Source organism: Oryzias melastigma, linkage group LG9 (genome assembly GCF_002922805.2).
Source record: "Oryzias melastigma strain HK-1 linkage group LG9, ASM292280v2, whole genome shotgun sequence".
NCBI classification, from domain to species: domain Eukaryota; kingdom Metazoa; phylum Chordata; class Actinopteri; order Beloniformes; family Adrianichthyidae; genus Oryzias; species Oryzias melastigma.
The window spans coordinates 6477930-6495333 of NC_050520.1; the positions used below are offsets into that span (position 1 = coordinate 6477930).

A 17404-nucleotide genomic window follows, 5' to 3' on the forward strand; every position below is an offset into this window, starting at 1 on the left:
CCTTCTTTTGGGTCTTATTCTTGAATGTCCAGCTCTTCTGCCACATCGTAGCAGTGGCTGATCCTGGCAGCTGAAATGCTCCTTCATGTTCAAGGACAAAGCAGTGTTTAAAAGTGATCCGTTATTAGGCGCTGTCATACTTCTGCAGGGCTTCTTCTAGTTTTCCTGTGATTTTCTGGAAAAAGGTGATCTGCTGCTGCAGGTAGTGCTGCATCTGAGCCTTGAAGTCCCGCACTCGGATCTGGTGGAAGTGCTGGATCTCGGCAAGCGTGGCGTAGGAGATGATGTTGCAGCGGTCGCTGATGCCGTCCGCCTGGGCCCGGTCCATCTTGCCCTCCTCCACGTGTTTTTGGCTGTCTTTCACCTTGGTCAGAGCTCCTGTGAGGGAAAAACGAAATAGTTAAAACATTTTTAAAAATAAGTTTAAATAAGTTTTAATAAGTTTTCTTCCTTATAATGCATTTTTTGGTCTCCTGCGACTTATATTCCAGAAAATACTGTAATTTTCAACACTACTATCCTACAGTTGCGATCTCAGCCTCTCTGTAAACTCCCTCAAGTCACTTCATGTCTGATAAGGAAACCTCTGTAGCCGTAGGGTTAGAAGTAGTTTAGTTGGCACCGACATAGTTGTGCTCAAAAGTAGGGCTTCGTGTCATCAATAATTTCCAGAATCGATTTGATTCAATTTAGATCAATATCATTCCGATTTTTTACATTAATTTGATCCACTCAATTTAATTTTGAATTTACACATTTAGACAAATTTGTTTAGAAATATATTAATAACCTATACATGCTTTGAAGATATTCATATTAATCTAATACAGTTCACATACTGTAAAATGTATTAGTGAAATTATGAAATTTGTTAATACCATTCAGTGTTACATGGATTCCCAAACAGACAATTGTTCTGCCTCTCCTGGAGGGTGTTTCAGTTTGGCCACTAGGTGGCGATTACGCAATAGGATTACAGCTTATTCCAGAAGAAGAAGAAAGGATGAGCAAAAAAACGATCACTTAGACCACAGATGGGTAAATTAACCCTTTAACTTCTTGCTCAACCAAATGGTTGGGAACAATTAGAAGACATTTTTTTTTACAAATATTGATTGTGTGTATTATTCCTCAAGGTACGGAGCCCCTAAAGGAACATAGAAGAAAAAAAGTTGAAGAAAAAAAATGTTTTTCCCTAAAAATTGAAAAAAGAAAATCTAGCTACTGACTGATGTGCAACAGATAGTAACTGGTCCGCACCAGTTTTTTTTACTACAATTTTTAGAAAAAAAAAATTCTTTTTAGTTACTATCTGGTGTGCACCAGTTACTAAACAGAACATTCTTTTTTTTCCTAAAAAATTAAAGTGAAAAAATTGTAACTGGTGTGCACCAGATACTATCCAGATTTGTCTATGTATTTTTTTCACTTAAATTGCTTTTATTCGATGTCCCCTTAGGGCCTCCGTACCAAGGCAACAAGCAGCAGAAAAATACCTTTTATTGGTGATTTTTTTTTGTTTTTTGGGTAGTTAAAGGTTAAAAACATATTTCCTTAAAAGAGATTGGAAAATTCATGTCTGTGAGTTTATAAAGATGTTCATTTATTCAGAAATGTATGTTTAGGTCGACTGAGTGTTAGCATTAGTCGTCCAATGGGAAATCCCATTATAGGTTAGCATCAAGCTAGCGGACTCTAGCATTATGAGTTGGATTGATTTTTACTTGTATGTATCGATTGTTGATCTATTAAGCTTAGATTAATTCAGATCGATTAATTGATTTTATTAACCCAGCCCTACTCAAGAGTGCAGATAGAAGTATTTTAAGTTTCTTTTATACACATTTGAAATAAGGTAAAGAGTTAGTCTTCACTGAGCTGCAGCTGTTAGGCTGTTTGAAAACGCGAAGTAGTATCTTTACCATGAATGTGATGGTGGGAAAAATAATCTAATCTTCTGTGGAAACATGAACAGGGCTTCATAATCATTATGAAAGCACTATCAGGTTTTTCAAACTGCATAGAAGTAGTTGTGGTTGAGTTGTGTGGTTAAGGACCACCGACACACTTGTTTGTGCATCTTCAGACTATCACCTCCCCAAACACACCTCCTAACTTGTGGTGCACTTCTTTTGCAAACCTCGACTTTGCTCTCATGGAAACAACTTTTTTTATCAAGTTCCAGGAAACCACTTTTTCTTTTTTTTCTTTTTTACTCTAATGCTTTGTTGACCGACTGCTGTCTTTGCAACCAGACAGCAACTTAAAGTCCCACTCTGATCATCTCTTGATCCACTTTAAAGCGTTCCCAGTTAATTACGATTATGCTGTTTTTAGACAAAATCGGTGTTGTTTTTGAAGACAGTTTCTGCAGTTCACGAGTTATTCACCTCTGAGTTGTGTGCAGAATCGTTGGCACAGAACAACCCCACACCCCCTCCCTGTCACCCTTAACTGAAAGCTCTCTGTTAACACACTCTCCCGCTAGCTTACAGCCCCTCACACTCGAAATCTACTGGTGGAAAAAAAATTGTGAGATTTTCTCATTACCAATATTCAATGCAAAAAGTGAAGAAGGATGTATTTCAGTTCAAGAGGTTCGCATATCGAACAATCTAAAACAAATCAACTAAAGAAACTGAATCAATCACATTCAAAAAAACTTGTCCAAGAATGAAAACAAGTATCCAACTAATTATTTTTTGTAGTTTTACTGATGTTAAAAAGGTTAAAAAAGAAGATACTTATAAATTACCTAATTTTTTATGTTATTCTCAACCGTTTTTGATTTTTCTATATTGCATGGACATTTAAGTTGCATTGTAGATGCACCTTTTGCTTTTTGTTGAAGGTATGCATGTAACAGGGAGAGCAACAAGTTTTTCTTCATTCTTCTCCCTTTCATTTCCCCTGCATAAGATGTCTTGCATTGGTTTAACGTATAAGTTTTCTTGTGGAAATGAAACAAACAAAAAAAAGTAAAATAGAGAAAAATAATGGAGCTATCCAGTCATACATTATTTGGAACCAGATGCCAGCTCAGACAAAGACGTGCATGAATCTAGTCGTGTACAAGTGGATGCATCAGAGAGCTTGACCCCCGCCCAGTATATTTTCTATAACAAATACGCTTCTTTCCTAATTAAAATTATTTAGGTCTGCTTCTGACAAATTCACTATAATTTCAATGGAGAAATACTCTGAAATGTCTTTCTATATGTCCTCCATCATTAGAAAAATGGCACAAGAACAAAACACCAAAAACACAGACATGTTTGAAGATTAAATCATAATTACTATATATGGTATGGAGTGCATCCCTTTTAAAGTCAAAGTTGCTGGAGCCTATCCTAGCCACTGTTGGGTGAAAGTAGGGCACACTCTGGACAAGTCATGAGTCCATCACAGAGACACACTATCAGATTCGAACATAGGGACACTTTAAAATCATCAATTCACCTATGACATATGTGTTTTAGCCTGTGGGAGGAAGCTGGAGTTACCAGAGAAAATCTACATGCGAGCCAAGATTTGAGCCTCTCGCTGTGAGGTGAGCGTGCGAACCAGCCGGATGTGTAGACCTGATCAGTAAAGGCAGCGTCCTCCTTGTTTGGTCAACACTCTCAAACACAGAACAGTTGTGGGTCACGAAGATGTGATGGGAGTGTTGACACTGACATGCTGCAACTGTTTGCAATGGCAGACGCTATTAAGCAACACAAGTTCGACATCTTGCAAGGTGTTTGACAAGCCTAATCCACCGAGAGCTGAGGGAAGATCAGGAAGAACGTCCTGTTTTGACCAGCACGGAATTTCTTTAAGCGTCATTATGTGTGCTGCTGAGTCATCAAACCTTTAATTATCCTTTTTTTAATTCCTGAAATATGAGATGACGGACACCTAATGGTTTTTCTGCAACTACCAATCAGCTTCTTCTCATTGTTTACAAGAGGGAAGTCATTATGGGCAATTTCCCCAAGAAAGTACCCTTCCTTCCTCTCAAACTCTAGTGATGTTCTGTGTATTTTTACTCATCTATTCATTCTGCAAAGAGCTTTTAAATTACTTTAAACATAAACTCAACCAGACGACAAAAAAAGCACAGATGAGCAAAAAATTCCCACAGGGCCTAAAGCTTCCTGTGTTTTAAAAGCTCGCTAATGGAGTAAAACGACATAATTATTACCATGGAGACTTTAAAAGAAGGACAAAAGTTCAGTGAGAGAAGATGGCGTCAGCAATTTAAGATGCAAATGCATGAAGTTTTGCAGCTCGTGCAAAAGAGCTTACAGGAAAAACAAACCCACTAATAAAATTACTAGAAAAAAACACTTCTGCAAAGGAGGTGCAAAGTTCTCTTTTCAAAGAAAGGTTGCTTTAAATTTAAAAAAAGCTGAGGTGGTTTTTAAAAAAGGATATTTTCATTATAAAAGTATTTACAAATGTTACAATTCTAATTTGGCATTTCAAAATTGTGTTTTACTGAGCCTTAAAATCCTGATTGCTTTTATTAATTCATGTTTCTAATCAAGGATGTGTGATACTGAACTTTTTTTGCTAATGTTGGCTTATTTTAATTGAATATCAAAACATCCCCATTCAAAGTTCTGTCATTTTATGTTAAAAACAACTGACTGTATATGAGAACTGGACCCCCCCCCTCCCCCCCGTGTATCCGCTGGTTCAAAGAACCCAAAATGTTGTAGACTTCAATTGAGAAATAAACAGCTTTTCCTCAGTCTTTATATTTCTCAGAATAACTAATCTTGCTAAGAGACTTTTTTTTAAGATGTTCTAGCTCATTTTTTTTCATATTTTTTTATTGCTAGTTATAAACTGGCCAATCAGATGTCTCAACATCTGATTGAACATTAAAAATGTTTGATTCTACCGAGTCCGCTTTTCAGCGGAGCTTCCAACAAGCTCACTCCTGATTGGCCGGAATGGTTGCCATAGAAACGATGGCTCAGACCGACTTGGCTCACTTACATCGTCTGGCTCCAACATGGCGACGTCCATGTCGCGAGAAAATTGGACTATTATTTTCATTTTATTGGAGCAGGAAGTACGCAGTTTTCTATGGATGATGTCACACACACTTGGTTCAAATGTCATGTACAGTCAATGATTAAAATTCGTATAGCACTGTATAACACTAGTTTTTTTCATAAACAAAATACATAAGCTGCATAATTGAAATAGGTCAGTTGGCGACTACAGAGGAAATTCAATCCAAATGAATCTTTTATCTACTAAAAAAAATTGTGTGCGAATTCAGTTAAATTCATATCAATATAAGCCCATTTTTGGAGATCAATAATAATCATCCGTCAGCCAGGAAAACTAAAAATCTTGTTACATTCTGAGTGAAAGCGGTGGTTAATATGATTGATAATGCAAACAGCTGCTTGAATTGTTCCTCATTAAAAGACGATTGGATAAAACATGCTGCTTCTAGGAATATGAAATACTTTTAATTAACTTCAGATGATTACTGCTAAATATTTGTAATACTGAATCAAATTTTGTGGTCAAATTCAAAAAGCAAACAAACAAAATAAAAATGCCAATCATTTCTAGATAAGAAGATGTACTTTTTTATATAAATAATTAGGTTTATAGGAAAGAACAAGTAGAATTGCATTTAATCTCACATTAAATTAGGCCTTTAAAGGTGTTAAGTACTAAATATTATTGGTTTAGGTTTGCAGATCTTTGGACTCTCAGGACGCAGAGCTCCAAATCCAGCAGGAACCAGCAGCAGAAGTCCTCCCCGGGTGGACAGACATGGCACTGAGCCCTCCTGGACTTACTGTTAGGAATCATTCAGAGCTTATGCAACTCCTCCGTTACACAACCAGACTGGAGCGAGCATGTGGCCATCCCCATCTCATTTCATCCGGTCATTCACCGGTGCGACACAAAACAGACGACTGGGCTGCAACAATGCAGCAGACAGACCTGCAAGTTTACTGTTGACTCATCAGGAAAAGCAACATCCTCTTCTCATCCGTCATTAGGGTCATTCTGTGGTCTGTGTCTTCTGTGCTAATAAAAGTAGGTGAATTACTGGTTGTAGGAGTGTTTGTTGGATGTCACAAAACGGGAGATAAAGTGAAGAATGTTTGAGGGATTTGTAAACTGAATTTAATAACCGGAAGGGGTTTTTTCAGAGATGCCACATCCTGCAGCGACTCAATCTTTCAATATCAGGAGTATGTTTTAAAAATTAGTCTAAACGGAATCAATCTTAGAAAAAAAATATTAAATCAAATCCACAAGTGAATTTTCTTTTTAAAGTAACTTTCTTTTTATAAGAACTGCTTTTATTAAATTTTATTTGAAATTACTTGTTTTAATAATTCAACTGTCACCTATTTTGAGTTATATAACAATTTATGTAAAAAAAAAAAAACTTTATTTAGCTGGGAAAAAAACTATATTTTAATAGAATTAAATTGAAAAAGAAACGTATTCTTGTGCTGAACTAAAAATCAAACTAAATCTGCATTTATGAAACAAAATTGAACTGATTCATCATTTTAAAAGTGAAACTACACATTATTTAAAGCTAAAAGTGACGTTTTGTGGCCCGCAGGTGCTCGACCGTCAATGGCTGAGCGGCTGCGAAATGCACCTTATCCTCCCCCTCTGTCCTGCCACCCCATCAGAGCTGCACGTAACAAATTTATAAAAAAAAAGAAATTCTTCAAAATTTAGACTTTTCTGTTGGTTTATCTCCATAGCAACTATCTTATCTTTTGGTCACCTGGAGGTGATGAACAGGTTTATGTCATTTTTACAAGAATTAACAAAAGTAAGTTTTTGAATTTCCTTAGCAACGGACGGTTTTTGTTAGCCACGCCCACACATTTCTAATAAGCTCATATATTGTGTTGTTTTGTTTTGTTCAGCTTGAGTCAACCAATTTAAATTTTCACCACGTTCTGAAAAATTGTACGAGGAACAGAGTAGCGTACCTTTGTGAGCGAGCCATGCCAACTAACGGCATCAAAAATCTAAAACTTCAAAATCCAACATTTTATCCCGGAGTAGCTTCCTAATAATGTTTGAGGTGTTCGGAGGCGATAGATTTTTTTTTTTTTTTAAATTCAAGATGGTGGCCTCTTTTCAATCATTAAAACTTTGGTTGAGGTTGTAGATTTAACCTTGCAGCCAGTGTGTGAAATTGTACAAACGAAAGTTTTCCTTTCCCAGATCGTCCACGGCCGCCACAGTCGTCCTGACCTCTGATTCGGACATTGCAGATTCGGTTCCCACCCATGTGTCAAAGTTACTCCTAGTGGTTATAGTTTGGCTCCAGTGTTTGGCAGCAGAACCGCCATCAGTGAGCTTGTGACTCCGTGGCGTATTTTTGACAGGTTGTTAACGGAAGAAAGAAATCATAATAAAAAATACACGTTAAACATAAAACTAAATGTTTTTCTTTTTTTTCTGCAAACTATTGTGCTCAAAGTATGAATTTGTGCACAATTTTGTATTTATGAATATAACTTTTTCTTTATAAATACGTTTGTTTTCGACAGCTGTATTACCCCATGTGATTGGTTGACGCAGCGCATCAATTTCGCCAAGCTTCAGATTATTTAAGTTTTAATGCGCCACGTCTGCCGCTCAAATTGCTGAAACAATCTGTTTTTTTATCTCCATGGACAGAATGGTTTAGTCTGTGCACAATACCCTGATTGAAAACCACAATAATGTACATTTTTTCAAAATAAAACATCTCCGGCAGAAGGAAAACTCAAGCTGTGCTTAAAAAAAAAAAAAAAAAAAAACTTTCCTCTTTGTATATTGTTTCTAACATTCAATAATGGGCATCTCCTCATTTCTCCTCCTTTCTCTCTTTTTTTAAAGCTCCTGTGTCATGTGAATTTTTAAGCCACACTGCACCTTAAAAGAAAAAAACAGAATTGCCACTTTGGGAATAAAAAAAAGTTGTTGTTGGAATTAAATTTGAATTGTTATCCAAGTTTTCCTGGATAAATTCAAAGATTCAGCAATTTTTGTCACCATCACAAAGATTTTCTATCCCTTCCGATGTACGCTTTTTCTGCCAATAATGCAAGAATTTTTCTGAAAATAAATGATGTGATTTGACCAGTTCCTTTGATTTAGGAGCTGAAGATCAATAGGTGATCGCGTCCTTGTAGAAGTGGAGATCAATGTGGAGTTTGTTAAAGAAGCTAAGCAGGAACGCTTCCCTTCACTGGAATAAAATTAAAATAAACTAACTAGTATCTGTTGTACTGAAAAAATAATTAAAACAGTCAGGAAGTAAAAAGTGGAATTCAGTCAAAGTTCAAGCTTAAAATACAAATAACTGTTTTTTTTCTTTTTGTAAGTATTTCCTATAGAAGAGAAGGAAGTAGAAACATTTTTCTTCTGCAGAGGAAAACCCTTAAACATGATTCACTCTGTTTTTTTTCTTTACTTGGATGGTTGACAGTTTCACTGCTACGATAGTCACAGATGAGTTCTCTTTCAATCTAAACTGATTGTTCAGCCACATGAAGGAAATGTGCGCTTCACTTCACAGCAGCAGGTGGGGCCTGGCTCGTCGTCAGATGTGGGGACGGAGTGCAGACACAGACAACAACAGGTGAGCGGACATTTCCACCAAGTGCAGTCAAGAGAGATAATACCACAAACCAACATTAGAGGCCTGAAGAAAGAGCCCCAACACAGGATGAGGGAAACCAACAACTTCTGCTCCATTTGTAGCTGCTGCAAGCCCATGACTACATTACTTACTAAAGTATTTAATAGTGTAAATGCAAAGTATGAATTCCCACGTCACCACCGACTTGAAACAGGACGTCCCTGTGACCTCTGGCACACTGAACCCTTCTTTTCCCAACAGTGAAGATACATGTGGAATGTGTCTCTGCTTGCATAACGATTTTAGGAAAAAGGAAAGCAAAACTTGGTAAAAAGCTGGTTCAACTAGTCTTAACTAAACAGAAAAATAAAGCAACTTCTTTTCTTCCCCATTGTCTCTCCTGTATCAAGGAGCTTTTCTTAATATCACGCCTGAAGCAAGGTCTTCCAAATGTCTTATCCGCGGAATAATATCACACCGGCCTGCGCCGAGACGATCCGACACCCTTATTTGGGTTGTGGACAGCCTTGATTTGAGCCGACTGGGAAGTTTGCGCCGCCTAAATACAGTCTGTCCCGTTTCCACCCCCCACCACCTCGTCCATTGTGGCGCGAATGAAGATCAAACCAAGATTTTTGCAGGCACAGTCACCAGCACAATGTGAAACTTTAACCACCGGCATGACCTCACATCATCTAAACAATGACCACAGAGGTTTAGCCCCTGACTGTATATAGAGAACTGGACTGACACAGTCAACAGGTTTATAAGAAAAAAACTGAAGAAGCACAAAATCCTAGTTTGTAGTTGTTAAAATCCAGAAACGCAGAACAGTTTAGGTGCTAAATGATAATCTGATAGTAAAATGAAAAATCCAAGTACAGAGCAGTCAGTCAAGTTCACATGAAAGAAGGAGTGGTTCGCTTTGTCTCATGTTACTTTCACATACATGTAGATCATATAGAATGTGAATCCTACTTCAACCTAAACATTATTAGTGTTTAACCATCAAATGAAATCAATTCTTTCAGAAAAAATCATTTTTATTACAGCAGATTGAACTGGACACAGTCCTTCCCTATTGACAGAAAGTATTTGTTCTCCAAGGCATCCCTCTGGGGCCCCTAAAACTCTGCATGCACATCAAAAACATGTCTATCTGCCATTAACTCACTCTATGGAAGTAAACAACCTATAAAGATCGATATCTTAAACCGGCTATCGAGTAATGAAATCATAATGTTTTTAAAAACCCATAGAACCTAAATATTGTCTCTAGTTTGGAGTGTTTCATGTAAAATTCATATCTGAGAACATTTAGACAGCTCAATATTTGTTGTGATGTTTGCAGAAAATGAAAGACAAGTCTGAAAAGATGAAGAAGTGGGAAGCATTAAAGAAAAAAAAGATATCTCTCCTGGGATTTAAGAATTGTAATAACTGTCATTTTAAATTTTGTTTACAAAATCTTAGACTGTGAAATGCAAGTTTTAAAAACACATTTCCAAAAGAAGCTGGCAATGATCAATATAAATACTTAACCCCCACCAGAATAAGATCATCATTTCCTCTTTCTAAAAGGAAGAAACTAGTGTGCACTTCACGAGATAGCAAGTGTGAGAAATTCTCTCGACAGAACCACCGTGGTTTAGCAAAAAACCTTACAAAAAGTGTCAACACCCAGAGGAAAAATTAGAATAAACGCCCTAGATTAGCAGAACAAACGGGTCTATCTGACTGGAAAAGATGTGGTCAGTTGTTCCTGGAGGAGTTAGTTGTTAATCTTGTTTTGTTTGGAGGGATGGTGAGTGTCGCCGCATTGGCAGCCACGGAAAATAAAACAGAGAAAACTGGGAGCCTCCCTCCTCAGCGAGCAGCTGGGTCGAACACGTCAAGCAGTTTCAAAACGCAAACACGCCTGTTTGTTTAGTGCTGTTGCACCAACAGCATCACTAGCCCGTAACTCATCAAATGATCTTCATCTTCATAAATTACAAACATTTGGCTGTGCTGTAACATATTATACAAAGTCTGTTAATTAATTGGATTATTATCACTTTTTTAAAGATGAAAATTGTGTTTTTAACATGTTTTAGTGACATTGTTCTAATGATAGAGAACATATATATCAAAAATTAAAGTTAAATATGAAATAATGAGTATTTCTTCAATCAAATTATTATGAGTCACGTTGTATTTGTGACAAAAATCATGTTGGGTGGGCCAAAAGCTCCCGTCCATTCTGATGCATCAACTTGTAGATGAATAGATCCATGAACGTCTTTGTTTTCCTCATCTGAGCTGGAACTGAATGACGGGAAGGGGGGGCGGGATTGCTCCATGCCAACAGTCCCGCCCAGAACTTATGGAAAATCCAAATACCTCCCTGAAACTTTTTTTATGTGACTCTTTTTAAAGTCATAAAAACATTGTTAAACGTAGATTTTATTATGTACTTTCGAGTGCTAGCAGCTCCGCGCTAACGTAGCTAACCGGCAATTATTGATGACATCATCGAGTGGTAGCAACATATTTTGGCAGAGGGGTAGGAGTTCAGTAGAAATTTGAATCTGGGTTGTCCCGCCCCCCTCCCATCATCCATTATATCAAAGTCAAGGCCCAGGGGCCGGATCCGGCCCGCAGGGTAATTATATCCGGCCCTCCAGATCCTTTTATATTATTATTAATAATAATAATGGCCCAATGTTACCTTGTATAATTGTGACAGGATATATTTTTTAATGGAGAGCAAAATATTTTGGGATATTTACAAGTTAATTTTTTTAAACATGACTTACAAGAAATTTGAAGGTTTTTTTCTTTCACCATTTACTTTATTTCTAACTGTAATTTTGACAAAATATTTTATTATGGAGAGCAAAATATTGAAAGTTATTTAAGGTTTAAGTTGATTAATTCTGGAATAATATTCCTCTCTGTTTTTATTCATATTTATGATTTAAAAGTTATGTCTTTAAATGTTTTTAAAGTTTAACATATTTATTTATTTATTTTATTTTTTTGTCATGATGTTTGGCCCGCGACCTACTGTATGTTTTGGATTTTGGCCCCCTGTGTGATTGACACCCCTGGTTTATGTGATCTCCCCCTAGCTTACAGCCCCTCACACCCCAACCTAACATTATTGGTACCAGATTCTCTGAACCAGATGCAGCTTGGATTGAGGAAAACAAAGACGTAGGAGCTTCTAGATCACATTCTAGAAACTTTTTCCACCTGTATTTTTTTGTCTGCTCCCGATTCATGATTTTAATTGAAAAAATACTCAGAAGTGCTGTTTTAAGATTAATTTTCTTCAAATATGCCATCCATTACCACAAGAACATGCTAGAAACACAATGTTCATCTGAATGCGTCTTTGAAACGATCAATAGATGATCAGAGTGGGTCTTTAAGTCTAGTTTTTGTGTGCCGTTTTAGAGGTTTCGAGAACTTAGTGTTTGTTCTGTGTTTACCTTTCTGTACATGGATGATGTCTGGGTAGTTTGCCAGGTGTCCTTGGTAAAGAGCTAACAAATCCATGACTGGGTCCAGATCCCTGCTGGGCTGCTCTGAAAAGTACTCCCCGATTGCTTCGTACGTGTCTCCGGTGAAGGAGATGGCGTGGTTGAGTCCTGCGGAATACGTCTGCTGGTCCATCTCGAAGGCTTGGCTCAGAAACTTGAAGGACATTCCGACTTTCTGATACTCCTTCTTGAAGCCGCTCATCTGCTTGCGTGCGAACTCGCTGACCGTGGCGTGGAGCTGCAGGGTGCTGTCGTCCATTCTTTTGGAGAAGGTCTTGAATCCGTCGACTTTGCTCTCCACCTCCTGGAAGTCCAGAGGAGCCGCCGGGGGGCTGATGGTGAGGAAGAAGTTGGCTCCCACCATGTCGTCCTTCTCCGCCTTCCTCTTGCCTTGCTTCCAGGCCTTCTCATCTGCACTGTTGCAGGTGAGGAAGTGCTGGAAAACGTCACAGCGGGCCAGGACGGGGTGGCTGGTCATGTGGTTCATCCACCACATGAGGCCTTTCCTCCTCTTGGAGATGAAGTCCTCCTCAAAGCGACCTGTGGCCTGCTTCTCTGGGATGTGTGGCACCGAGATGACGGGAAACTTCTCCACCAGGCGGGCGTAAAGCCAGTCAAAGTGCTTGTACCTCCTGTTCACTGGGTTCTGCGTGTGTGTGGGTGTCAGCTTATAGGAGATGTAGCTTTTCATGCCCTTGAATTTGGTCTGTTTGGTGGGGTCATCGATGGCGCAGGTGAAGGGGTAAGGGTTCTCCTGCCACTCTGGACCATACTGACCCATCACCACACAGATCTTGTCTCCATCCTTCACAAAGCCTGCAGCCTCCCCCAGAACAAAGGCTTCTCCACCTGACTTGACGAAGGTGGAGAACCTGTTCAGGTTTCTGCTGACTGTGGCTGAGCTCTTGGCATGCTGCGCGTTTCCTCTGGACCCCGTGGAGGTGGACACTCTGTAGGTGGAGGGTCCGTTACCTTCGTGGTACCTCCCCCCTACAGGCTCATCCGCCACCGTGGAGCTGTCATCCCAGTCATCGTCCCAGTCGTCGTCGCTGGCCTGCGTTAGCGGAACGGAGAAAGTCGACAGACTCGAGGAGGACTTGGGAAAGGGCTCCACCGGGGGCTGCTGGAAAGTGCCGTCGAACCCCGAGGGCTTCGCGTTGGAGTACCGAGAGTCCGCGAAAGTGTCGGCAGATGTTCTGCAGCTGTTGTCGCTCCTCAGGATCTCCACGTAGGACGCGGGGAAGAGCCCTCGCTCCCCGCGGCTGTTCGCCCCCTCGAGCCAGCCCTCGATGTCCTGCTCGCTGTACAAAGTTAGGACCTCGCTCTCCTTCACCGACAGCTCCCCCGGGTTCTCGGAGGTGAAGTCGTACAGCACTCTGGCCCTGAGCGCCATGATTCACCGCAGCTGGAGGACACGGGTCAGCGGGCTCACTCACGGCTGGATGGCCGGGGACGGAGGGGCAGCGGGACGAGCGCTACTACGCCCCCCAAACTGCGCGCACTGACCGCAAAGCCTCCCTGTATCCTTCCGCGGTTGCTCCTTCCTCCTCCTGGAACTCGCGTGGGTTAAATCCAGAGGTAAAGGTGGTGGTAAAGAGCTCCTCTTCTGCCTCCCTCCTCTCCCTTCTGCTCAGACGCTTCTGCCTTTAAGCGGCGCGCAGCAGCAGCAGCAGCTCAGGCAACAGGACGACCAACCGAGCGCGGAGCGAGCGAGCGAGCGAGGTTCCCCGACAGACAGAAACAATCAACCGCCGACAGCTACAAAAACAGATCAACTCTGGCATTCAGAAGACCAGATGCTATAAAAAAAAAGTGTTTTTAACATGTTCTTACATAATTTTGATGGAATACCATTTGTAATGCTACATAGCGAAATTTTAACTGTAATATTTTTGGTTATTGAGTCTGTTTTAAGATAAAAAAAAACATTTTTGAAATGCACATTTTCAACTTTTAATTTTTATATTTATAAATGTTACATTTTCTAACAAAATATTTAGTTAGCAAGCTAAATATTTAATTTTAAGTTAAATATTTGTTTTATAATTATATGTTTAGCTTACAAGCTAAATATTTAATTTATAATCTTAATTTTATTAAACCTTTTAACAAAATATTTAGTTTGGAAAATATTTTGATCTGACCTAAATGTTTATTTTGCGAACTTTATTTCTTTATTTAACCATTTTAATAAAAGTTAAGTTAAATGTTTAAAATTAAATGTTTATTCTATAAGCTAAATTTATAATTATACAATAAATATTTAGCTTGCTGACCAAATATTTATTTTATAATTATATATGTAGTTTACAAACTATATGTATAATTTTATAAACTTAAATATTTAGTTTGGATAATATTTAGGTCTGACCTAAATGTTTATTTTCCAAACTAAATATTTAGTTTAGGGCTAAATATTTTTTTAAAAAGGTTTAATAAAATTAATTTAATTAAAGTGAAATTTATAAAATAAAATATTTAGTTTGTATAGGCTAATAATAAATTAAATGTTTAGCTTGCTAACTCATTATTTAGTTGGTAAATGTAACATTCATAAATACATGAATATAAAGGTGAATATCTGCATTAGAAAAATTAAATCTTTTTTTTTCCTTAAACAGGCTAAATAGCCAAAAACATTACTGATAAAATTTCTCTACAAAGGTTTAAAACACCACCTCATACATTTTTTCCACAATGAAGGCCATATAAAATTTTAAGATTAAAACTCAATTTCTGAGTATTTATTTATTCAAATCGTAGTAGTGTTTGAAAATGCTCTCAGTAGTGACGTAGAAACTGAAATGGGCAGGCCAAAGTCTCCCTGTTTATGCATCCACTAACCTACACTTGATCTGATAATGACCAGATTATGGGGACTATATAAAAAAGTATATATAAACGAAAAGTTCAATAGGGGTTAGATTATTTAAATGTACTTCCTTCCACTCCCTTTCAAGCAACAAACCAAACTCTAATTTATCTGTGTTACTGCAAAAAGTCCATTTATGATTATTTTCCTTGGAGTTTCATTAATTTTTCTTTATTTTCCAGTTAATATAATTATTGATATCTGAAATGGGTTTGATCTATCTTTGTTTTGCATTTTTGTATTGCAGTATTAGATTATTTTTTGATACTTGAAATAAATAAATCCAATTTTATTTTATTTCTTGCAGTAAGGTTTCCCCTCACAAACAAGCTTAAAACTCACTGCATGTCTCCCAGTTTCCTTCTGAGTAGAATCCAGACCACACAGTGCAGCAGAAGCTTGGGATTCTCTCTATTACTGACCTGTAGAATTTAGTGAAGAGGTGACGAGACTGATGAGCTGCCTTCAGTTTCATAGACTAAATACAGTCTTTGTTGTGCCGTCTTTCACCTGATGTGTGTGGCATCCAGGTGAGGTTAGCACAGATGATTTATATTAATTTATTACATGACATTATATTGTAGAATTCTAATACCTACACTGAAAACTATGTGTACTTGATAAACAAACATGTATTACAGTTTCCTGAATAACAGCTGAAGTCATTAAACAGGTTTGATAGCTGAGATGCAGTAAATTAACTGTGAATCAAATCTGAAACTGGTGAAGGAGATTTTAGTTCTTTTACTGGGGGGTTTCTGAAAATATATATTTAAAACAGAATCGCTCATTTCTAAACCCCTTTAAATGCATAAAGTTGCATAAATAATCGATTATTTTTACATGATTTTAAAAACAAAAGCATGCAGCAGAGGAATGCATGGAATTGCAATTATCTCTATGACATCATTGATAAGTGCAGTCGTGTAGAAAAAACATCATTGATAAGTGCAGTCGTGTAGAAAAAATGTAACAATTTTCCATTATGAAGCAACACAGCTCCTCTGTGAAAAGAAAATGTCACATGATTTACCTGCGTCTCATTCAGAAAACCACGGGACTTTACAGATCTGTCAATGAAGTATCAGCATTCATACTCAGAAACTTTGAAAATGTTTGTCACATTTTCCAGAAGTGAGATGCTGGAGGATGCTGTCAGCATTAAGTCGTTGATGTCATTCTGGAAGACTCTTGACCAAACACTGGAAGCTCCACATGATGACTTATTCAACATAGCTGAGTCTGCCACTCTTTCATTCATAACTTATGAATCACTGGACATAACATACATAAATCAATGAGTTGGGAGTGAACTGTTCTATTTTAGGCATAAATCTGACCCAACAAGTTTCAGCTTCTCAAGGTGCTTAAAATAGTTTGTGTCTAGAACAGTAATCAACATGAAAAATGTAAATACAGAAGCTAACTGTTTAGAAGGGAGAATATTATTTATCAATAGTTGAAATAGCTATGGCAATGAATATAAAAATATTAAAACATATTTAATGTCTATTATGTTATTTTTATTTTTTGCAGAAAGGAAAAAAAACATTCAAACTGTAAAACTCACAGGAACCAAGCTTGACTTTTTTTTATTTTACTGGATATAGATTGTATAATTTGTCAAGTAATTATTCTATTATTCTATATTCTATTCTATTCTATTCTATTCTATTCTATTCTATTCTATTCTATTCTATTCTATTCTGTGTTTCATTCTACCCTTTTCCTTTCTTCTTCACTTTTCTATTTTATTTTAATGCTTTTTTCTGTTCTTTTCTAGTGTGTTCTATTCTATTCTAATGTGTTCTATTCTATTCTTTTTGTTTTCTTTACTTTTTTCTATTCTATTCTATTCTACTGTTATAATGTTTTCTACTCTGTTTTAATGTCTAACATTTTCTATTATATTTTTTTCTTTTCTATTCTAATGTGTTCCATTCCTTTCTTTTCTATTCTAGTGTGTTGTAATCTATTCTATTCTACTAAATTAAGCAAATGTTGGAAGGAGATGCTCTATCTTGAAACAGATTTAGTGGATGTAACTTTTTATATTAAAAATAAAACCGGTGTTTAATTAAATAAAATCTGCAATTAAGAAGTAATTAATCATAAGAAGATATCATAAAATCCAAACTCAATCATCCTCTGTTTAGATCATAGCTGTTTAAAGACAGTTTAAAGTTTCTACGTTTACTTTTCACATACATCCACTGAACTAATGAATACTTCCTAAAAAAGAAACTCATCAACTTGGCTCTTTTGTGAGGAAAGAGTTTTTTGGGAATCTTTTCCTACCCGGAGCCAGCTCCACCACAGGAACATCCCCACAGTGTCCACCCAGATCCAACAGCAGCGGGGTCCACTCCACAGCCACGATGC

General features: G+C 37.5%; 1 protein-coding gene across 1 annotated transcript; it reads right to left on the minus strand.

The window, feature by feature from the left end:
* Positions 1-7: 7 nt before the first annotated feature.
* Positions 8-13853, minus strand: snx18a (sorting nexin 18a). The gene is made up of 2 exons (XM_024275637.2): positions 12100-13853; positions 8-378 (listed from the first exon to the last, which is right to left on the minus strand). Exons 1-2 carry the CDS (start codon positions 13541-13543, stop codon positions 125-127), a joined length of 1698 nt encoding a protein of 565 aa, XP_024131405.1. The 5' UTR covers positions 13544-13853; the 3' UTR covers positions 8-124.
* Positions 13854-17404: the final 3551 nt, after the last annotated feature.

Bases quoted from the DNA above. Each gene is read 5' to 3' on its own strand.
- snx18a (XM_024275637.2), bottom strand. From the start codon at position 13,543: ATGGCGCTCAGGGCCAGAGTGCTGTACGACTTCACCTCCGAGAACCCG. The intron at 379-12,099 runs GTAAACACAGAA...TTTCCCTCACAG, and splicing joins CATCATCCATGTACAGAAAG to GAGCTCTGACCAAGGTGAAA.